This window comes from Notamacropus eugenii, chromosome 7, assembly GCF_028372415.1.
Source record: "Notamacropus eugenii isolate mMacEug1 chromosome 7, mMacEug1.pri_v2, whole genome shotgun sequence".
In the NCBI taxonomy this organism is placed as follows: Eukaryota; Metazoa; Chordata; class Mammalia; order Diprotodontia; family Macropodidae; genus Notamacropus; species Notamacropus eugenii.
In genome coordinates this window covers 23,093,966-23,118,009 of record NC_092878.1, presented here as the reverse complement: position 1 = coordinate 23,118,009, position 24,044 = coordinate 23,093,966, and the positions used below count along the sequence as shown (strand labels likewise).

The 24,044-nt window shown below is 39.9% G+C and overlaps 1 protein-coding gene and 1 long non-coding RNA gene across 5 annotated transcripts in view; one reads left to right on the top strand and one right to left on the bottom strand.

Annotated features, from left to right (window-relative positions):
• The window catches only part of LOC140514596 (uncharacterized), a 128,564-nt gene that overhangs the window by 56,606 nt on the left and 47,914 nt on the right, over positions 1 to 24,044 (top strand). The gene's annotated exons all lie outside the window — the stretch shown is intronic.
• TMCO5A (transmembrane and coiled-coil domains 5A) lies at positions 411 to 21,379 on the bottom strand. Of its 4 annotated transcripts, none has more exons than XM_072625093.1 (12): positions 21,299 to 21,379; positions 20,073 to 20,123; positions 19,014 to 19,166; positions 18,132 to 18,255; positions 16,926 to 16,976; positions 13,245 to 13,322; positions 8,586 to 8,642; positions 8,010 to 8,069; positions 7,174 to 7,238; positions 5,408 to 5,483; positions 2,984 to 3,027; positions 411 to 786 (listed from the first exon to the last, which is right to left on the bottom strand). In XM_072625093.1, the coding sequence occupies exons 2-12, from the start codon at positions 20,114 to 20,116 to the stop codon at positions 588 to 590; spliced, it is 951 nt and encodes a 316-aa protein (XP_072481194.1). In that variant the 5' UTR covers positions 20,117 to 20,123; positions 21,299 to 21,379; the 3' UTR covers positions 411 to 587. The 4 variants fall into 4 exon arrangements, with proteins under 4 accessions (XP_072481194.1, XP_072481193.1, XP_072481190.1 ...); XM_072625092.1 differs by lacking the exon at positions 21,299 to 21,379 and adding an exon at positions 20,950 to 21,034; XM_072625089.1 differs by lacking the exon at positions 21,299 to 21,379 and adding an exon at positions 20,969 to 21,026.

Genomic DNA, 24,044 nt, shown 5'->3' with positions numbered 1-24,044 from the left:
ATGACTTTGCTAGGCCATGAGAAGCATATCCCACCAAGAGAAGGTTATATACAAGGTGACTTGATAGAAAAGGTTGCTTAGCTGGTCTTCAGTTGTGTGCTTCTGTAGAAGATTGTATCTAGTCACAAGCAAGCTACTACATTATTAAGTTGTAACTGACTTTGCTCTTCCAACCCCCAACCCAAGTAGGGCATTGACCACCTCTATTTCTATTTAGTAAAATGAAAATAGAAAAACCTAATGGACAATAAGATTGTAAAGAAGAGACATAGAAAAGCCCTGCAAAGAGAATGTCAGGTTATTATTAACACACTATTTGGAGGTAGTCATTTCTGCTGCTGTCTTTCCTCCCATCCACACCCCTTTTACAAAACTTTGGCTCCTCCCATGTATATCCACAGTCTCCAAAATTTAATGACAAATTTCTTTATTTGGGGAGAGAACTCATGGAAGGAAAACTTTAGATAGGAAGGTCACCAGGACAGCAGACTCTGGTCCAGGGTCTTCTTCCCTCCATCTGGCCACTTGTCACTCATAGCCTTAGTCATGCTTTGTCTCCAGTCACTTTAGTACACCACCAATAGGGATTAGTGAGGCAAAACATCTTTTGCCTCCAGTGTAAAAACTGGCAGTAGGAAGCACCTCAGCCTATACAAGGTGTTCTGGCCCAGCATCTTTGGCAGGGTGTTCAATATTAGATCTGGATTTACATAATTAACATGGAAAAGCAGGTAGCCTTGTAGCCTGGTGAGCAGCAGCATGATAAAGAAGAGATATCCAAGAATCCTGAAAAGAGAGTATCAATTACTGTCCCTCAAACACACGGAGGTAAGTTGGAATCAAAGGAGTGGAGCCTGTTCGTGTCTAGGACTTTAATTCTATTGCTTGCTCCAGGAGCTGGACATCCAGGGATGTGTTGGTAGATATTTAACAACTGGCTTTCCAATTTTTTTTTTTTTTACCATGACACACTTTTAAAGTTTAATCTTCATTGTTAATATCTTCTCAATCATTTTCTTAAGTCTAGACAATATAATCAATATATAATAATATATTAATATAATATAATATAAAATAATAAATTAAGACCTGATTTGGATTATTTTCCTTGCTAAAGTCTGAAGCATAAATGTTCACATTGAAAAATTGAACAACAGATTCTCATGAAGTATAGAGCTGGTTCTAGTACACTTCTGTATCGGAACCACTGAGAAATAAGAGAATCTGCCAGTCTCACTGTGTACTCAGGAGTTAGAACCCAGTTGTCTGGACTTGGGAGCCCCTACCTGTCCCACTCACCAAAAGAATCTGGGCAAAGAAACCCCTTTTTATAGTCTCATGTACTGACATCACCTTATGGGTTTGTTGTTGAGTATGTGCTCTGGACATTTATCACAGTTGAGTTAGGTAGTCATTGATTTTCTTCAGGCATCTTCAATACCAGGTAGCTCTAGAGTCTGGGGACCTTGTCCAGGGATTATGAATAAATCTTTAATGATACTTTGGGGAGTCCTCTTTGGGGATATGTAAGTTTAATAATATTACTTTCCTATTATCTCTAGAGGACTAAATGTTATTTGCAAATTAATTTCGCAGATAAATGAAACTTATCCCTTTGGGTATTCAATTAAAACATGGTGGAGGATTTTTCTTTATCATATCATATCATCACAATTGTCAGCCACAACGCTGCTATCTAAAATAGCAAACCCTAAATATTAGACTTCCTTTTGATGATTTAGGTTCATTCCCATCATATAGTGCTAAGTACACAGACTTGGAGTCAGACAAGATCTGAATTTGAGGTGAACTCTGTTGTTGACTCACTGTGTTGCCTTGGATAAGTCACTTAATCTCCCAGGACCTCATCTGTAAAATGAGGGGGATGGACTACGTGCTCTTTAAAGTCCTACTAAGCTCCCAATTCTGTGAATATCAAGGATCATACTACTCATTAATATGGTACTTCTCCTCAAAAACTCTAGGGATATAGAGTAAAATTTACCCTTACACTAAATGACCCCAAACAATTGTCCTTTTTGTATTCCCATGTTACTGTTCTTGAATTGTTTCATTTATGTATGACTCTTCATGACCCCATTTGAGGTTTTCTTGGGAAAGATAATGGAGTAGTTTACCATTCCCTTCTCCAGTTCATTTTACTGATGGGGAAACTGAGGCAAACAGGGTTAAGTGACTTGCCCAGGGTCACACAGCTAGTAAGTGTCTGAAGCCAGATTTGAACTCAGGAAGATGAGTCTTTCTGGGTCCAGACCCAAGACTCTATCCATTGTTCCACCTAGTAGCTCTTTGAATTCTCATGTCATGCTTTCAATAGTATTTCCTGCCTTTTTCTTCATTGTTAGTCATCAAATGAGATAATGAATAAGGAGTATTTAGTATCCATGAATACCATACAAAATGCTAGTTGAATTTGACTGAACCAAGTGCTGTTTGTTCAGCAATAATTGAAACTGTTACTGTTGTCTTATTGATATCAATGTGCCTGTGTTGGGCAGCTTCTTCTCCTTCCTACCCCACCCCTGCCTTTTTTTGACTTATAGTTTTTTAATCTATGGGAAATCAGGTAACTAGGTATGTTAGAATTTGGTATAAAATATGAATAAATGGGATCTGAGTAAGGACCTTTGGGAATCTTCTCAGTGTGAGTATTAGTGAATGGATTTTGTAAAATTAATTTGGCTGCTTAGAGGACTTTTTCTGAGTCATTTCCATGTTTTCTGCTAATTTGAAAAAGTTGAGATTGGCAATGACTTCTGAATAAACAAAATATTACTGTACAACATAAGATCTAGTTGTTAATTACATGGCTATTACATTTTCTAACAGCTGTATGTGATCCTTTTTCTTTTTACAAGGCTGTCTTCTCTCCATCACCCCCACTAGACTCTCTTGTTTTCCACAAGGGCCCTTTATAGTGGGCTGGGACTCCAGTAAGTTAAGAGAAAGACTTTCCACCAACCTGTACCAGAAGAGGTTTCTTTTTCTTCCAACAGAGATCTTCTCCTGTGGTGAAGAGGCAACAGTACCAGTGAGTAGGTAAAAAAGGGCCTATGGTTTTTGCTCCTCCTCCAAAACCTAGGAAACTGTCATTTTTTTGGGTAGGGAGTCAGGTTCTAGACCCATGATTTCTTTAATATAGGAATTTTCCAGTGTGGAAGATCCCTTAACCAATGCAGACCAGAAAACTGATTTGAAATTTAGTCTCAAAGTGCTGTGTTAAGTACCAAGAGCTTACGCGCCTTCTACCAGGGTCACTCAGTCAGACTACGTCAGACATACGACCTGAATCCTTTCTGGTTCCAAGGTCAGCTCTCTATCAGTTACATCACCCTCACATCAAATTGACTCTAACTACATTTATTACTTATGCCAATTTATTACTTAGCTCAAAAGGAAACTATGTTATAGCTTTTCCAGCTTTTCCAGCTTATGTGAAATTCATTGTTCCTCTAGAGCAGGTTCATCTCTCCCAGTTCTAGCAAGTCAATATGTCAATAGATATGAGTGAGAGCTATGCTGTGCACTATATCTTTAATCAACATTTTTACTTGCTCAGAGCTCTCCTCCTCTTACATCTTGGCCAAATTTGTTTTAGATTGTGATTTGCATGGCTGCAACACAAAGGAACAGTTTGTTCTTTGGTGATCTCTTTGGTCAGGTTTGGGGTATTCTGGAATGGTTATATTTGGTATTGTGCGTGTTGACTCACTGACATTGGGAGGATAGACAGGGATATGAACGGGGCATGTAGTAGCCTTGGTAGGGGGAATTCTGAATAAGGAAGCTTTTTCTACCAAAGCAGATAGGCACCTTCTCAGTAGCTTAATAGTTTTAAGAGAATTACCAACCAATTAATCAATCAATCATGTTTTTTTAAGCATTGGGAATTACAGACATTGGGAATACAAGTGCAAAAAATGAAACAATTCCCATGTTCACTGAACTTACGTTCTAATGGGGATACAAGAAGTACATACAAATATATCTACATGTATACAGACATATGTAAACATTTAATAAATTTATATATTAATTTTATATATAATTATATCATTTATGTATATATGTATACGTATACATGTATTTGTATATGCATTGTATATAACATACATACATTGTATATGTGTGCACATATACACATGTTTAAATATATGCATACATGCATATACACCATGTGCATACACCATGCATGTATGCATGTACAGATAAATAGATAAGACAGACAGATGAGTAGTAAGTACAGTGGATAGAGTGCTGAGCCTGGAGTCAGGAAGACTAATCTTCCTGAGTTCAAATCTGGCTTCAGATACTTCCTAGCTGTGTGACTCTGGGCAAGTGTAATGCTAATTAATGAGATTAAAGATCTTCCCTATCCATTAATGGGCCTGCTCATTAAAAAAAGCTTGATTAGGGGAGGCCTACACCTTTTGCTAATTTTCTAATGAGGCACTGGTTCTCAAGATTTGTGATGCTGACTCTAAAAAAATGTATAAATACTCTGAGGTGAGGTTTTACCTTGGGGCTTATGTTTGTTTGGCCAGAGGAGACCCAATTTTGAAAACCCAGATGTTGGTGCTTCTGTGTCTGGTAGCTATGTGTGTATGGTCAGACAGCTGTCTGTCTGTTGATCTATGATATATTTATTGCTTATGTCAGGCAGCTGGAAGCCCTGTCTGTTGATCTTTATTTCTCTATATTTTCTCTGAAGGTCAGGGTGCTGACTTTTTCCCCTGAATTAAGTGAGTGATATATGTACATGACATTAAAGCGATTGTTGACCCCCCAAAAGTTGCTTTCCTTTCAGAAATACAGATTTATGAACCCATGATAGCAGGCCCTCTTGTGTATGTTGGGGTGCTTGCTTTGACAACATGTCACTTAAGCCAATTTGCCTCAGTTTCATCATCTGTAAAATGATCTAGAGAAGGAAAAGTCAAACCACTCTTTCCCAAGAAAACCCTAAAAAGGGGTCACAAAGAGTAGGATACATCTAAAAACTAAACAACCACCACCACCAAATATCTATATCTAACTCTGTGTGTGTGTATATATATGTGCGTGTGTGTGTATGTATGTGTATGTATATCTATATAATTAAATATAAGTGTGTATACATATGTAGGTATACATACATTTATAAGTATATATAAGTATACATACACACACACACACATATACACTTAAGTGACTTACTCATGGTGGCAGCCATTGTATCAGAGAAAGAACTCAGACCTAGATTTCCTTGGCTCTGATGCTAATTCTGGACCTCATACAACAGGATGGTTTTCATGGACAAAAATTTGATAAAATAAGAGATTTTTGAGGCAACCAACCTCCCCCCTTCCAATAAATATTTGCTGATGAAGGAGAGGAAAATGCTTACCGCTTCATTTTGGATGTCATCTACCAGCGTTAATCCTCTTGTTGCCGTTTGAGAGGATATACTTAGGACTTTTGATCTGGTGGAAAAACCCACAAGAAAGGGACTGAAAAAAATACACTAAGGTATTTACATTATGGTAGCTGAGGAAAAGTGGCTGTCTTTCATAGGGTCTTCAAGTCATAACCCTAGCAAAGGTGTTGGAAAACAGGAAGTAGACTTTGGACTCCCATTTCCCCATCATGTCACAACTGGTACTTTTATGTGATTGACCTACTTTGATGTCCAATAATTCAGATTTGTGAGATAACAACCTGAAAAGAACCTCAGAGTAGTGGAAAGAGCATTGAGTCAGGTGTCATAGGATCATAGATTTTGAGCTAGAAGAGATCTTTGAAGCTCATTAAGTCCAAACCCCTGGTCAATTTTGCAGATAAGGAAAACCGAGTCAAGTTAAGTGACTTGCCTAGGACTGTACAACTGTTAAGTGTGTGAGGCAGGATTTGAATTCATGTCCTTGTGGTTCTAAGTTCAGTCTCCTATGTACTGTCATAAGACCCGACTTTGAATCACGGATTTTCTACTTACTACACATATAATCTTGGACAAATCACTTCATCTCTATGAACCTATATTGTTTTGGATAAATTGAGGTGTTGGATTGGAAATTTCCAAGGTCCCTTTCAGCTCCAAGTCCTGTAAAATCTAAAAGGAACCTTGACCAGGGTAATACTGTGTGGCATCTGCTATGGCTACCATTCTATGTCACAAGCAGAGTCAGAGAAATGGAAGAACTGAAAGAATTACTACTGTTTTGATCTCTATTAGCTTGGTGTCACTTCCTCATTATTTGAAATCTTATCATGAATCCAAGGAACATTTTTCTTACCTTTGGATATTAATTTTTTTTTTTTTAGAAATTCAGAGACCCATATGTTATGAATAATCCTGAACTCTACAGAAATGGAAAATTCAGACCCTGTCTAGGTATTGTTTTTATGGAATCTCCATGTGTTGGGGAATGGGGCAGTTTTGTAGCCCCATTTTTGTTTCTTTTTATATTTTTATTTTTAATTTGTGAAGTAAAATAAGCATTTCCATAATATAGTATAATAAAAAGATGATTTCAATAAGGACTTTTTTTTGTAAAGTATAGAATATTCCCTGCCAATGACCTTTTGCTTCATGAACACTGAATTTGGTATCAAAAGATGTTGGTTAGGATCTTGGCTTTGACATTTAAAACTTCTCTGTGTACCTGTGGGCAAGCCATGTAACTTCCTTAGGCCTTAGTTCCTTATCTGTAAAATGAGAGAACTGGGAAAAGTAAAGTTTATGTCACGATCTTGTTTAAAGTGCCATCACAATTTCTGAAAAGGAAATGATACTGGAAATTTCCATCAGTTGGACAATTGCTTTTAAATTTATGATCTCACCATCCCCCCAAAGCCAATATGGGTTATAATGAGCTATGATCCTAACACAAATTTAAGTCACTGATCACATGACAAAGAATGGAGAGAAATGTGATCCTGTTCTTTCCTGGGAGGGTTGGGAGAAAGGGTTAGATATGCTGGATTCAGTCTGTTCCAGTTGGGATGATGAGCCCAGACATCCACCCAGATTGGCTGGATAGGTAGAATTGTTTCCTAGCTGGCTTTGGTCAGGAAAGGGCATGAGGAATATTTTTTTCTGTCCCAGGCTGTCCCAAACTCAACAAGTTGTTGGGAATGTTGGTAAGACCCAGATGATTGTTTTCCAAAGCTCACACTTCTGTTTCGAGGAACCTATTCTCTACTTCCTCTTCCATCTTCCTCAGGGCTTCTTGGTATTTCTTCAAAGGAAAATAAAAGAAACTTCAATCACTTATTGGAAAGTTCATATGTTTTAATTATTATGGTTGTTATTGTTTTAATGGCCATTGTTGTGAAGCAGACCTAGAATTTCACTGGTATAGGGAATTTTGAGCAAGTGAACTCCTTCTATGAATGCAGACCATCAACTGCTCTGCATCTGTAATTTAGAGAGAGTTGCTTGGGGTACTGAGTAGTTGAGTGATTTGCCCAGGTCACTCAACCAGTCTGTCAGGGGCAGGACTTGAGCCCAGGTCTTCTTGATTCCAAAGTGGGCTCTCCACTGGTTTTCTATTCACTATAATATACTGGCTATCAGCTAAACCATGAGGATTGTTAAATTGTAGTATAAGTAGTATTATATATATATGTATATGTATATATATATACATATATATGTATATATATATATACTATTATATATAGTAGAATAAGGTTAAATTGTAGTATAAGCCTTTCCAGTCTTCTCATCCTTTGACCATTTCCTCCCACACTAAAGCTGTACCAATGTGGAGGACTTTGATGATGGTTGGGTTGGGCTTCATGAAGATGGGGAGATGAAAATAAAGTGACTGAGTCATTATTCCTTTAAGGAATTGGAGAGAAGAAGACCCAGGGGAGATACTGCTAGGAATCTGGAAGGTATGGAGGTTGGTGATGCCCACCTGCAAGAATTTAAATCGATTTGGCCATGGAGGAACATGGCTCTGGTACGTTCTATGACACTCTACTCTTGTACCAAAAAGCTGTACCTTTATGCAATAGGTCTGGGTCTCACAGAGCTGGTGCACAGATTCGTATTCATCCAGTACCTGGAAGGCCAAAATTCTGTCTTAAATTTATTTCTTTGACTTGATACAAGAATGAAAATGTTTCTACTTATATCCTGAACCATTGACTTAGCTCTGTTAATGCACCAACAGCCATTTTTCTTGTGTCTTTGGGCCCCCTCTTCAGGGAAAATCCTCCCTTCCTTTTAGAACTTGATTTTGAGTAATTAGTGGCCAGAAAATATTAATGGGCTGTTGGGCTCTGGGTTTTGCAACCATTTATATTTAATAAGGTGGTAGGATAAGTGAGGGGAACAAAGAGAATATAGAATCTAGAATTTATCTTGTAAAAAGATATTTAGAGAAGGTGTGACTAGGATTTTTTCTCTTGGTTCCTTTTCCTGTATCTCCATAAAGGACCTAAACCTGAGAGTCTATCTATTTATACACTGGTCTAGATAAGATAACATAAGCCTGGTGCCAGACACATAGTGGGCTCTTCATGCTTATTTACTTGTTCCCTTCTTACTTCTGTTACAAGAAAGGGAGTGATTTTACCTTGGCCAATTCCTTTTCCTGTTTTGCCAAAGAGACTTCAGCCTGTTGTACTTTCATCTATGGAAAGAAAGGAAGGGATGGAACTCAGCAAGGAGAATTGGAAAAACACGAATAGTTCGCTCACTTGGTAAGGTAAACTGTTTACTAATTAATTTCCAGGTTGTTCATCTTGAACTATCAGAAATTCAGAGGATATTGGATGACAAGATAATATACTTAGAGCAAGAAGGGATCTTTGTGTCTTCTAATCCAACCTTATCATTGGACACGTTAGAAAGCTGAAGTTCAGAGAAGTTAAGGTGCTAATTTGAGTAAGGTCACACAGATAATAAGTTAAAGATTCAGAATTTGGACTCAGGTTCTTTGATTCCAAATTCAGTGCCCTTAACAGGACATTGTGATCTATGTCCACTTGTCCAGATGCCTTTTTGATAAAAGAGGAGTGAGGGAAGGGTTGCTTCAGCCCAGGAATGTATTGGTAAAATGTTTAGAAACTGGTCCTCTCTGCTCCCCCCAAAATCAGGACATACTTTAAAGTTTAATATACATTTTACTTATTTTCTCCATCACTTTCTTAAGTCAAGACAATGAACAAATAAATTGGCTCGATTTGTAGGTTTGTCAATTTCCAAGATGTAAATGCTCACATTGAAAATTTAACAATCAACTCACGTGAACCAGTTCAAACTGGCTCTGGCACAACCTTGTTTCAGTTCCTATAAATAAATTCATGTGAACCAACTTTGCTATTGTTTGGTAATCTTACTATATAAAGTCATGCTATTCAACTTGGCTATTTCGGAGAGATCCTATTATCTACCTCTTCCAACTTTTTTTTAGCTTATGCCCCTTTTCCCAAATATTGGCTTCTACCCTTCTCTCCAATAACCTACTAGCCTACTAATTTTCTTTCTTGATTTAACCCTTTCTGCCAGTGGTAACCACCGTCTATTTTTCCAGGCACTCAGATATGAACTCTTGGTTTAGCCGTTTTCAATTAGATTGGGTCTAAGAGTGAGAGACAGTTCTCCTCCTACCTGACCATTTCTCCTCTGTCTCTTTTGCTAGAACTTCTTCCAGATCTTAGAATCTACTCATAGGTATCCTTCAGGGTTCTGTCCTGGGCTCTTTTATCCCTCTGTATTACTTCACTTTGTGATCTCATCATCTCCCACGGATTCAATGATCATTTCTAGGCTGATGATTCAGGTCTTCTTATTCAGCCTTAACCTTTCTCCTCACCTTTGGTCTTACATCTACAGTGACCTATTTGAATCCTAAAACTGAAGTTCCCCAAAACAACTTAAACTCAACATGCTCAAAATAAAACTTGTTGTCTTTCCCCCCCAAACCTTTCTTTTTCTAATTTTTCTATTACTGTCAAGGTTACCACTATGCTCCCAGATACATAGTTTAGAAATTTAGGTGTTGTCCTAGAGTCTTCATTGTCTCTCAACCCCCATATCCAATCTATTACCAAGTCCTGTTGATTTCACCTTTATAATGTCTCTCATAGATGCTTTCTTCTCTCTTATACTGCAAGCATTCTGGTACAGGCTCTCTTTCCCTCATTCCAGGACTATTGAAATAGCTTTCTAGTTGACCTCCTTGCTGTAAATATCTACTCATTCTAGTCCATCATGCATTCAGCTGTCAAACTGATTTTTCTACAGTGCAGATCTGATCGTATTTCACCCTTCTTCCCATTGCCAATCCATTCGGTAAACGCCAGTGACTCCCTGTCACCTTCGGGAATCAGATATAAAACCTTCTGTTTGGTGTTCAAAACCTTTCATAACTTGTTCTCCCTCCTGTACTTTTAACTTTGAGGATAAGATATGAAAGAGTGAATGAACAAATGAAAGAAGTCAGACAGGTAGGAAGAGAATGTTGAGACAGTGGTGTTGTAACAAAAACAGAGGGGAAATAATATCCAAGAACACACTGCAGAGAAGTCAAGAAGGATGAGGATCCAGAAAAGGCTATTAGGTTGGCAACTTTTGAGAAAATGATTTCAGTGGAGTGATGAGTTAGAAAGCCAGAAAGAGAGTGAGAAATTGGAGTCAACAAGGGGAAAATGTTTTCCCAAGGAAAGTGACTGAGAAAGGGAAAACTGTAGAATGATAGCCAGTGGGGAGGGAAGGATCTCATGAGGGTATTGTAAGTATGAGGCAGACTTATAAACATGTATAGGCAGCAGAGAAGGAGTCAGGGATATCGACAGTTGTAATGGGAAGTGTCGATAGTAGAAGGCAAACTACGAAAGAAGATAGGAGTGGTTGGGATTGTGAGTACAGGTAGAAGAATTGGCCTCTACAAGGAGAAGGCTGACCTCTCTTCATTAGACACTGGAGGAAAGAAAGAGAATGGTCATTGTAGTCAGATTTCCCTCTTCTCCTCTCCCCTTTTTTTCTATTTTCTATATAACCTTCGACAAATCATTTAACTTATGGATGGGTGTGCTTCAGTATTCATCTATTTAAAATGGGAATTGGAAAAGAAGACCAGCTCTAAATCTCTGATCTTGTGATCTTTCATTTCCCTTAATGACTTCTAGAAACCATACCTGGCTTTGCATAGTTTTTATTTCTTGTTCATGGAAAATGGAAAATCTCATAGTCAGGTAAGGAGAGAGTGGAATAGAAGAAAACAGGTTTCCTATCTCCTTTTGGCCATTTCTGAGGACAACTTGATTTATTGTGACTGGAAGCACTCAAGTAGGCCTTGTTGATTCCTCTGGGTCAAAGGTGTTGGAGGAAGGATATCTGTACTGGGTAGAGGTTGGGTTTAGATGACCTCTAAGCTTCCATTTTGACTCTGAGTTCCATGAGTCTGCATACTAAGATTTCCATTCCTAAGGTACGGAAGGGCCTAGTGTACCTTGTATTGTTTATCTCAGCGAGATCCTTGCCATATTTATACTTCTTAGCTGAGTCCCTTCCTGGTTTGGTATAAGCACTGAAGATAGAATCAAGAGGATCTGGGTTCAAATCCCGGTTCTACGAATTAACCTATGTAACCCTGGGTGAGTCACTTAACCTCTCCAGGTCTCAGTTTCCCCCTCTGTAAAATGAGCGAGTTTGGATTAAATAATCTCTGAAGTCCTTTGTAGTTCTCAAACCATGATGCTTGGAAAGATTCTCTGGTCATTTCCTTATAACCAATGAACATGTCATTGTCATTCTCATCTTTGAGGGGTTTTTTTTGTGTTCCTTTGTGTGGAACATATACCACCTTCCCTTTTGCCCATCCATTCAAGGCACAGTTCCAGTCCTTCCCAACTGCCCCACACACCTCTTACCCCCAGTGTGACTCAATGAAAAGAGTACTGGACGTGCAGAATCAGAAGATCTAGGTTTAAATCCTGACTCTATTACTTAACTACCAGTGCAACAAATCACTTCAGTCTACTGAGTTGTAGTTTCTTTATGTACAAATTTAATGGCATCGGATTAACTGATTTTTGAAGCCCCATCTAGATTTGAATCTAGGACTTTGTGGGCAATTCTAAAATTTGAATATCTCTGGCATTTTGATGAACATGCTCATGTCATTCCCACCTTTGGGTCCTTTCTTATGCTGCCTTCTTGTTTTCTTTTTAACTATCTCAAACCTGCCAGTTCTTCACGACCTCACTCTGGTCCCAGGAGGAGAGAGTGAGGCTGGTGACCTTGCAGAGCCCTCCCTCATTCAAAACAAAGTCAAGTGCAAGTCATGTCATCATTTCTGTGATGTCATGGTCTTCTTCATGATCATAGCAACTCTGGTCCCATCTTCTCCAAAAGGGCAGCGCTCCATGAAAAGAGACCTATATTTGGAGTTGGGAGACCTGGACTCAGTTGTTAGCTTTGCCTCTTAGTTCTTGTATGACCTTGAGGAAATTACTTTACTCTGGGTCCTCATTTCTTTACCTATAAAAGTATACAATCAGACTAGATTACCTCCAACACCTGCAACTTTTAGCTCTAAATCCATGTTCTTATGATAAGCCTCTCCCAACCACTCCAGCCTACAGTGACCTCTCCCCTCCTTCTTCAATACTCTTAGCCTGTTGTGGCTTTTCTGGACCTCAGTTTCCTCTTCTATACCATGAGGACAATCAATCAGTATCATTTAATGAATTAAGAGCCTGCTATGTTGCCAGGCACTGTGCTAAGCACTGGACGATACAACAATACCTCTGTTATGAACAACTCTTGGGGTTGATGTGATGATCAAATGAGACTGTGTAAGTAATAAGCTTTATAAGACTTGACATGCCTAAGGATTGATATGGCTACATTAGGAAAAGCGCCTGCAGGTTTGAGTCCTTATAAGCTTGAGTGTAGATGATGCAAACCTTAAAACTATATAACTATGTGCTTTTATTATTATAGGAAGCTATTCAATAAATACTGAAGATAATTTCAGATACAACAAATATGAATTAAATGAATGAGTAAAAGGCAGGGGTCTATTTTGAAGGAAGCTGGAATAAGGAATTTGAATTCAGGCTGGAGTTTTGAAACTAAGACCACAGGTAAACCTAGAAGTTCTTGGCTCATTTGGTCTTGGCAGGATATCAGAACTCTGTGGATTTGTGCTGACCTTGAGAGCTGACCCCTAGGGAATCAGCAAGTCCCTAAGCCTAACTAGTCCCAGGAATACATTTTCACTCACCTTTGCCACTTCTGGGGATTCCAGTAAGTTTTCTTCCTCAGGCAGAAGTGCTTTGGGCTCATGCGTTTTCCCTGAAAGCTGCAGTTTCACATAAAAGTATATTGAGCTGAATGAGATGGACAAACATCCTATCCAGGGCTAATGAGCTTTTGACTTTCCAAAGGTTGCCAGGGGAGGGTAAGTGGGCAGAGGAATATTGGAGGTCCTGAATAGGAATCATGGCAGTAAATGGCTCTTTTCACTCTGCTCTAGCAAGCCCAGCAAAGTCTCATCCTTTCCTCAATCCTGGATCTCACGGTTTGTGCCAGCCAAGTCAGAGACATCCTTGAACCTGAACCTCACGTCCATCCTAAGTCTGCATCTGAATCTCAAAAATCCATTCTAAATCACCCAGTGTTGGGGTCGACCACCTCAGAGAGGCTTATTCTGGTTTGATCCATGAAGGATTATCTGGATCATTTCTTTAACCCCTATGTATGTGCCATTGTTATATCCACATATTCTATAAGTAGTGTATTGAAGGAAGTGCCTGGATGAGGAAATTGGGAATCCTTTGGGAATCAAGTATCATTATGGGAGCTAAAGTTCTCTTGTGAAATTTTTCCCAGGGCAGAATCATTACTAGAACTTCCAAAAACTTTGACTGGAAAATATGGCACAAAAGGGCCTGTCAGATTTTGTTTGTTTTTTGGGAGAAGGTAGAGAAAGGGAAAGGAAATGAACATTATTCCATATAGAGGAGATAGAGAGTCCAGAATGCCACAAGACCTATGCTGAATGGAGGCAGATATTTTCCCTCATCTCATCTAGGAGAAGAGGGACATTAGGTAGTTTCCTATTTAAACTGACCTTGAGACCTAGTTTTCAAAGATAATTGGTTGTTCCTTTACACTTAACATCTAAGAAACCTTATTAATAAATGGTTGGAATGAAGGTGGCAAGCTTACAGCAAATAGATAATTGCTTTTGAGGAAGGGGCTGAAATAGGGCTTGAAATCCCTCCCTCCCATCCCCTCCTCCCTCAAAGTATCATTATTAGAGTTAGGAGAATTTAGGAATTTCTCTAGTCCAGAGGTGTCAGATTCACTGCCCATAAGGCTATGCAGCCTAATAATCCCCAGCATGGCCAGAATCTGATTAAAATATAACTGGGAAGTATTTAGCAAAATAAATAAAAAAGATAATAACTTATTGTTTCCTACATCAGTATGTGTCCTTCAGGGACCCATTTTTATTTGAGTTTCACACCACTGCTGTAGTCCATTTAATTGATTTTACAGATAAGGAAACTGAGACCCCAGATTTGGGAAGTGATTTGCCCAGATGACCCTGAGAAAGGCAAATTTTTCTCTTAAGTAAACTGAGGCTGAGTTAGGGTGGAGTCAGATGGGATCCCAGTCCTCATACCACTAACTCACAGATTGTCGGAGTCAGAAGGGACCTGAGTGACCACCTTGACCAAGCCCCTTCATTTTACAAGGAAAGAGAGAGCCAAGGGGGTGTGTGTGTGTGTGTGTGTGTGTGTGTGTGTGTGTGTGTAAGTGTGTGCGTGTAAGTGCATAGGTTAGAACCTTGTTCTGCTGACCTGAGACTTTCAGCTAGATTTTTGAAATTTGGCCTCTTGTAAACCCCAGGAAAGACAATATTGAGAGACTAGGGAGAACTAGGCCTGGGAAAGTAATTCCAGAATCCCTGAAATTGCCTTCTACCCTTCTACCCCTCAGAGGCTGAGGGAAGTTAAATGACTTACCTAAGTCACATGGGTAACACCTTCACAGTAAAATCAGAATTTGAAGCCATATCCTCTGAATCCAAATCTACTAGCCTTTTCACTGGGTCGTGCTGACTCCCCATTTACCATCTCCTTACAGGCAAACTCTATTGGAAAGACCAGCTCTGAACTGAATGTTCCTAAAGCCGCTTCCCCACCCCCAACCTGAATTTAGGGAGTATTTATCTTGAGATGACTTTCTTCTATGGAAGGTTTTCTGCTCCTCTTCCCATTTTCACAATTTAATTCTTGTCTTTCTGCCAGCTTCTAAGCCTTAGTAAATTTTAAGAAGCCAAGCAGGACCCCCAAAAAATCTTTGAGGGAAAAGATGTTTCTAACATTGGGGAGGCTGCAATGTTCCCGAGAAGGCCACTGCCTCTGCCAGTGCTGGATAGGATAAGCGCTCACATCCTCAGGTAGCATAATGCCCCTCTCTTTAGGAAGTGATATATGTTGCAAGGAAGCCCCCCTGGGGGACCACCCACTATTTACACTGAAGGAATCAAACTCACTGAGCCACGGTCAGGTTTCCTTTCTCAGTGCTAAGTCAAACTAGGAAGGAAATGACTGGTAAGTACCATCTACTGGAATTCATTATTGATTCTGCTACCCCACCCCATCCTACAACCTGCCCCTCTCCCTCAACCAGGCCAACTGAAGGGACCAGATCCTTGGGGAGTTTGGGCAGTGCCGGTCTCAGTGTTACCTTGAACTAGAGATCCAATTAAGGTGCTCCTCCCATCATCTCCACTGTTGGATCCTCCTGACCATTGAGATAAACCTTCCAGCTCACCAGTGTCTGCCCTACCTCTCATCGTTAGGCTACTAAACCCCTGGCCTTCTTCTTTAGAGGAATATACTTGCTTATCTCTAGGTCTTTAGATTCCCCCACTCTGGGAAAAATTTACTATTCTTGGGTGCACAGCCCTCCCTCACTCAAAACAAAGTCAAGTGCAAATCATGTCATCATTTCTCTGATGGCACGGTCTTCTTCAGCAATGAAGGATGAACACAAACTATTCTTGGGTAGTTTTTCACTCTGAAGCAGAGCCCAGATCACTCTGCCTAAGATGTAGCCCCCTCTACTCTCCTATAGAGAAAACACAATAGGGTATCTGCTGGAATCCAGAAAACAGAGGATGAGCTTGAAGGGTCATAGAATCTTAAAAGGGACTTTAGAGAGCATCTAGTACAACTTTTTAATTTTTACAGATGAGAAAACTAAGACCTAGAGACATTATGTGACTTGTCTAAGGTCACACAGATTTTTTGAGAAAGAGCTGGGATTTAAACCCAAGGCTCTTCTCACTTCAAATACAGTGCTCTTTATACTAAATCAGGCTGCCTCTCCCCAAATTACCTTAAAACTCATTAATTCATTTCAAGGATAAGTCTACTCCTTACCTATCTTTTACAATAATGAGCTTCAATCTAGGTGTAAGGGTTTGCAAATTACGTTAGCATCCATAAACAGATAATAACAGCTCACGTTTATATAATGTTCTAAGGTTTGCAAGGTAAACTATATACATGTGTCTGTGTATAGAGGTATATAAAATCTCTTATCATTCTCATAGCAATCCTTTGAAATTGTACTGTTATCCTCATTTTACAAAGAGGGAACTGAGGCTCTGAGAAACAGAGTGACTTAAATACCCAGGGTCACACAGCTGGTAGGTATCAGAGGCAAGATCTGAACACAGGCCTTCCTGACTCCAAGGCCAGCACTCTATCCACTATCCTATGCTGCCTTGTATTCTACTCTCTAAACAAAAGGATGGAGATTATAGCCCTTTTTCAGGAATGCAGTTCCTTTATGGTCGTCATTTTGTGGTGCCTTTGTGTTCGGTGAAGGTTGCTGCTGTGGGGACACTAGTAATCTTGTTGGACTTACTAGAGCCATGCCCTACCTGATTCTGCAGTGCTGCTATACCCTGAGTCAAAGCCTCATTGATCTTTCCCTGTGAAAAGAGAGAAAGTAGGTAAGTGCCTCCAGCTGCCTATATAAAACCTTGTGTTCATGTGACTTTTCTCTGCCTTTCCTTACCTGGATACTTCCTTGGAATTTGACCTGTGACTAATGCCCTTTTTGCAGAATCACAGAAGTTTAGCATTGGAAGGGGGGCAAGGGGCAAGGGGCTGAGTCTGACCAATATCTCCCTAAAAAGAAATTCCCTTTTTAATGAATGATCATCTAGATCAGGGATCTGAAGGCCCATGGGCCAAATCTGGTTTGCCATATGTTTTTGATAGTAAAATGTAAAACTGTTCTTAGCTTGCAGGTCACAAAAACAGGTGGCAAGTTGAATTTTGGCCTGTGTGTTCATTTAGGAAGCTTTTCCTTACATCAAGCCCCATTTTTTCTTCTCCTTGCACCTTCTCATTCATTGTTCTGCTGTTCAGGGCCAATCAGAACAAATCTGATTTCCTTTCTCGCCTTTCAAATACTTGAAACCAACTTTCGTGTTCTAGGTTAAAACTTCCGATTTCCTTCCATTTTTCTATTTGTATCCTCAGGACCAACCACAGTGCCTGGCATATAGTAGGTGCTTGATAAATGTTTGCTGATTGCTTCCCTCACTTGCTCCTTAAATGGTATTGATACTCAGAATCCTTCACTATCTTGGTATCTAGATCGCAATTCTTACTGTGCGTGAACTTTAAAAAAAATTTTTTTGATAACTTCAATTTAGTTGTTTTCCTTTGTAAGTCTATTTTTTTTATTCTATGTATTTAAAAACATTTTGTGGAGTCCATAGGTTTTACTAGACTGCCAAAGGAGCTCATAAGACCAAAACATGGTTAAGAAACCTTGATCTAGCCTCTGGATACTTTTTCTGCATATCTATTATATGGATTAGCTATGGTGAGGTCTCACCACACACTATAGCTCTTACAGCATTTCCATCGTTAAATAATTTCAAGGGCAAATGTACCTCCTTTCCCCTACCTGTCTGCTCTTGGGGCCTACAAAAACTGTGATTTCCCCTCTGTTAAGTGTTGGTGGTATGGGAGCCATGAGAAGGGAGAACAACCTTTGGAAATGGTTGGGGAGAGACAGAGTAACAAAATGAGGAAAGAAGCCCTCGTAGCTTCTTTGCCAGCCTTCTCCTTACTAGTTTTGAAGTCTCCTGTTCCAGTTCTTTCAAATCCTGCTCCTTTTCAGATAAGGTATTTTCTAGCTCTTTCCTTTCCTGTTCTTCTGCTAAGTGTGCTAAGCGGGCCAGCTCACTTTCCAACCTGTACAACAGACAAGGACAATCAAGTGAGAAATGATTATCAGCCAGTTTCTGTGTCCTAGGCTGGGAAGACTTCTAATGACAGCCAAACAGGGACCTCAGATTGGCAATGGATTGTCCTCTAGATCACTAAGGGGCAGGAAAACATAAGAACCTCCCTGATTTTTCCTAACTCCTCCATTACCTCCACCTGCCACCAAACTCAACTTGTAAAGATTATCTTCATTAATATGAATAAATGTCCGGGCAGTTAAAACACAAAACATTTAAAACATTCAATTTCTCAAGGATCCAGCCATGGACAACTTTGCCTAATAATGTTGATGAGGGTTCCATGTGGTGGTCTCTAGACCATCAGACCTCTTGGGTTTGAGAATTCTAGGTTGCAATAGAGCTAAAGCTACTGGATGACCCCAGTAAGTCTGACACCAATGTAGTGAGCCTTTAGGAGAGGCCATCAGGCTTCCTAAGGAGAGGTGAACCTGTGTGGATTGGAAGCAGATTGAGTCAAAGCTTTTGTTTCAGTCATTAATGGGATTGGGTTTATGGGTGGCTATTGCTTAGGAAAGATTTTTTTGAGACCTGGCCTCAAAAAGAAAAGGAACCAAAGAATGAAGAGGAAGGTCTTTCTTTTATAGAATTTGACCTCTTGAAGAGCAGGCAGGGAGACTTCAAGAGATCTTCCTCATCTCCATCCTTTGTCTTTCAATCTGTCTAGAAGAGCTGCGCCCTTAATCTCATTCAACCCCAAACCTTCACCTGTGGTTCTCATCTTCCTCTTTTTGAATTTTTAACAGAAGAGACTGGTTTGCCTCATCTATTTTCTGCAGATCCTTTTCAAGGTCCATGTTCAAACTGATAAGGGTCTTCTTGGACTGTTCCAAACGTAGGATTTCCATCTTTTGGGAGGCCCTGTAGACTCCAATCAGAAAAATTGATAAGTAGCAGAAACTAGAAAACAACTATGTATAATAGAGTCAGAAAAGATTTCTAGAAGTCATCCATCTGTCTGTTTCCATCGGGAATCACACACAAACCAGTGCCCCTTCCCTTTTAATATCTCAGAAAGGGAGATTTCATAATTTTACCATTTAATCTGCTCCAGTCTCTTTTGACCAACATAGGTAGGGAGATATTTCCTGAGCCTTCTCCAGATTATTCCAAGGCAGAAAAATTCCCCTCTCCTCCCTATAAAATGTCCCCCTTCCTATTCCATTAGTCTGATAAGGGTATATGAGGATTGAAACTAAAGTCAGGATTTGTTCTCTGAAATTGCTTTTTCACTCTCAGGGATTATATATGTGCATATACATACACACATATACATACACATGCATAAACACATACATGCATATACATACATATACATACATATATGTGTGTTTATGTATACATACTCTATAGAGTATAGATCAGGCCTGTGGAACTGCAGTGGTCCAGACAACATTGGGATACTAGGTCATTCATCAGAGTGGTAAGAGCAGGGGAAAGAGGTGCAGAGAAACAGGAGGCAAGAGGACAGACACATCAGAGACACACATATATATATGTATACACATATACACACACATATATATACACATATACACACATATATACATACATACACATACTATACATGCAAATATGTACATACACACACACACGCACACACACACACTCTCTAGAGTATCGATAAGGCCTGTGGCACTGCAGTGGTCCAGGCAGCATTGGGACACTAGGTCATCAGAGTGGTAAGAGCACAGGAAAGAGGTACAGAGAAGCAGGAGGCGAGAGGACACATCGGAGACAAAGTCTGCAAGGAGACTCATCACTCACTCATTATCCAACAGGGTTTGTTCTTCTTCTTCTTCTTCCATCATCACTTTCCTAAAGTGCCAATACAGAGAAGTATTTGCTAGTGGATTGGAGAAGTGGATCTCATCCTGGTTTTTTGAACAGCAGTAGATTTGGGAAAAACTAGACTTCTCAGCTCCCATTTCCCTCTTGCCCTCAAACCCAGGCCATGATAACTCCAGGCCTCCTGACCCTTAGCTTTATTCTCACTGAGATTCTTCTTTTCTGCCTGTTTTGCTTCTATACCTCAGTTTATCCAGAAAAAGGATACATTTTGGGGAGGCCTAATCATCCACCAGCAAACAGGTACACTGACCTCTCAATAAATAAAATATTACTATACAACATAAGATGTAATCATTGATTACATGACTAACACATTCCCATGAAATTTATTTAAAAAAATACAGTCGAGGGAGCAGAGGTAATTGAAGGAATTACTCTTAGACTCTGGTTTCCAATAGGCCCAGCCCATTTTTTTTTTAAAGGCCCATGGAGTATGGGCATGGATGGATGTGCATGACTTTCCTTAAGGACCATGTAAACATATGGGTTATTTTGTCCTCCTCCTAGAGCCCAGCATCCATAACCTTGTATTTTCGGTAACAAACAACACCCTCTATTTCTGACCAGGGTTCAGAGAAGTCAAGACAACGCTCCTTGGCCCAAAGTCAAGTGAGAAAAAGAAGTGAGGGCCTCAATGTTTCTTTCCCTGGTCCTCTTGCTTTTTCTTCCCTCTTGCTTTCCTCAGATCCCACCTCCCTCCAGATGTGTGCTTTTCCCCCCACTGCCCCAGAACACTGGCTTATCTAGAGTTTCTTCTGTCTCCCAACTCAATCTTCCAACTGAATTTCAGGACCTTCAGAGAGAGAGGTCACCTTCCTGTTGTTGGATACAGACTGCTTAGTTCCCTCAGGGGAGGCTGGATCTGTTGTGTCTTCCAGAGTAGGGTGGGGCAACATGTCATAGGAGGTTGGGTGGTAATAGCACATCCCCATCACCATGGTGCAGCTTCCTGACTGGACATCAACAGGTACACCCAGCTATAAAGTTGATTCTGTAACTTTGGTCAGCTCATCTTTTGGAGTCACTCTCTTAATTCAGATCAGTGATTTCACTTTGCATAGGGAACTAACTCTTGCTGAGGAAGATCCTTCTACAAAGACAAAGAACTGTCTTGTGACTTATATGTAATCTTAAAGAGTTACCTGGAATCATTGGAAGGTTGGACAGTCAACTTGTCCAGAGGCTGGGTGACTTGCCAAGTGACAGACACATAGTCATTATGAGTGCCAGGAATTAAGCCTGTCTTCCTCTTTTTGAGGTTGTCACTATGTCACACTGTCTCTCTGGGGATGGTAATTACATTACATTTGTAAAGGGTGTCTCAAAAATCTAACTCTAGTTTTCAGTTTTTAAAACTTTGGGACTCCCTCTAAAATGCTTTATAATGTACAAAGAGCTTTCTCATACAGTTCTTGAATCCCCTTTGGAAGGTAATTTTGTAGCTGTGTGTTCCTTTCACTAATATGCATTTAATCCCTCCATGGGTTATTAGTGGCCATAAGTAAAAATTATATCAGTTGCTGGTCATCCTCATGAGGATTCCCTTTTGGGTTTAGTGAGACTGGTCCTTGTATAATGGATACACCTTTTGTTGTCGGAAGCCTTGTTCATCTTAAGAATTATACCCTTCCCAAGAGCCTTCTGATGCCTCCTTGAACTTTGGAGGGGACCCTAGGTTCTTGAAAGAATTACCAGCAGAAAGAGAGTCCAGATAGGTTAATTAGGTTGAAAAAACAAAACAAAACAGAACTGTCAGTCTGGTCCCAGACTGTCTGTGAACTTTATTGGACTCCAGAGTAAGAGTTATCTCAAGGTATATTTTGGGCTGAGGACCTTTTCTCTCATTTCAACTCTTGTTTGATGGGTTTTTAGTGTTATGGGCTCTGGGTAGGGATTCATTAGGTGAGTTCTTATGAGGAATGTGTAGTGTCATCTTGTGCTAGGATCTGGGTTATTTGTGAGTGTGTGCGTGTGCATGTGTGTGTGGATACCAGCTATTGCATTTGAATATGAGCTCTTAATATATAACCTGAATTTAAAGTCTCTCTGACCTTTTAATCATGATTTTCTGCTGCTTCTGACTGAAATTACATAGTTAAAATAGAATTTTCCTCTGAAGAACACTAGGACATTGCAACCATATGCATACATATGCAATCAACTCTTGATTATTCAATATAATGGGGATATTGAAGAGAGTAGGGTTAAAAGAGATGATTGACAGTCACCATTACACCACTTACTAGATACTCTGAAAAATTGTCTAGTGATGTGGCTGCATCATTTTTTTGGAAGCAGTCTTATTAGGGGACAGATGTGACAGAAAACATGCTGGATGGCCTCATTCCGGTGAGGCTTTGGATCATACCATTGTCTTTCAACTTTCTGTTCGGGTGTTGCATTGTAGCCCATGGTACAACGAAGAGCCAGACTCCACTGAAACCATTGCAGAGGTAGCATGTTGCACTGGAAATGGTTTTGCATTTTGAATCAGAGGATCTGGGATTGGATACAGTCTTTGCCCCTTCCATCTGTGTGACCTTGGTGTGAGTCACTTAAAATTTATGGAGCCTAGTTACCTCATCAGTAAAATGGTAGTGGGGGTGATGGGGAGGGGGTTGGCCTCCAAAGCAGCCCTCGTCTAAATCGATTATCCTAGGATAATATGGCTTACAGAGTCACATAGGAACCGATCTTCTCATCTTTTGATATATTTCATTTTTTTCTGAGTCCTTTTGCATATAAGAAAATACTTTTGTTGGTCTGAGAAAAATGCATATATTTATTTTTTTGGAGGAGAGAGAGGAGAAAGCTGAGCCCTTATCTATTAATCTTTCTATTTATGTATCTAAACTAAACTACTTGACTGGAATCTGCAAAATTGGTATTTCCCTATGGATAATCCACAGAGAGATGCCTAGAAAAACCTAAGGAGTTGTAGGTTCCTACTAATAAGGGCTATCCTGAATTGATTTGTGGGCCAATGTGACTTCTTAACATACTGTAGTTTCTAACAAACTATTTGTAAAATTAATGGCCTCTGATGACCCCCATTACCATCTCCCTCCTTCCTGAAAGAAGGTATTTCACCGCTTTATGAAGCTGTACACAGAAGAGTAATTAAGTACCAATTCAGGCCAATGGCCTCTCCTAGGAATTAATGATAGGGAGAGTTCATTAACCCCAGCTGGTTAGAGCTTCTTCAGGAAATGCCCTGGACCAAGGTTATTGTGGCTATTAATGTATTGGATAGAATCTTTAACTGGAATGAAAAAAAATTGGGATCTCCTTCCCAGAGAGCCTTTCTCCTTGACGGTCTTCCAAAGATAAGCTGGTAACTGCGGACTTTTCTGAGGATTTTAGAGTGATTGTGGATAGGATATTTCTAGTGGCGGGGGAAGCGATGCTACCTCTTGACAAAAGAGATGGCCTGCCAAGGTGTATGATGCGACTATAAGATCTCATTTCTAGTTGGCAATTTTTCTATGCCCTGGATAGTAGGAGTGTCACCAGGAAGGTTTTCACTTCTGTCTTCTTTGTTTCACATACATAGACAAGTCTAGCTCATTAATAAACAACTGATATTGTCATAGCACTTCATGATATTCAAAAGTGCTTTCAAGTACATGAGGTCATTTCAGCCTCACAATAATCTTGCCTGGTGGGTTCTGGTCCAGTCCTGTAATGTCATGTAGGCGGCTTTGCATGAGGAAACTCCCTCTCCCAGGTCAAATCAACAACAGTGATTTATAGTCTTAGAGAGTTGTTGGGGGATATTGCAAGGTCAATCGATCGGCATAGGGCCATGCAACCAATAGGTTTCAGAGGGTGGACCTGAACCCCTTGAATTCCTGTTGTCAGCTCTATCTACTATACCACACTGACTGA

Excerpts from the sequence above, each read along its gene's own strand:
- TMCO5A (XM_072625093.1), bottom strand. The coding sequence starts at position 20,116 with ATGATGGAAGAAGAAGAAGAAGAACAAACCCTGTTGGATAATGA. Across the intron at positions 18,256-19,013 it reads GAGGAAGATGAGAACCACAG|GTTGGAAAGTGAGCTGGCCC; the intron begins GTGAAGGTTTGG and ends TCTGTTGTACAG. Across the intron at positions 3,028-5,407 it reads ATGACATCCAAAATGAAGCG|GAGAAGATCTCTGTTGGAAG; the intron begins GTAAGCATTTTC and ends TCTTCACCACAG.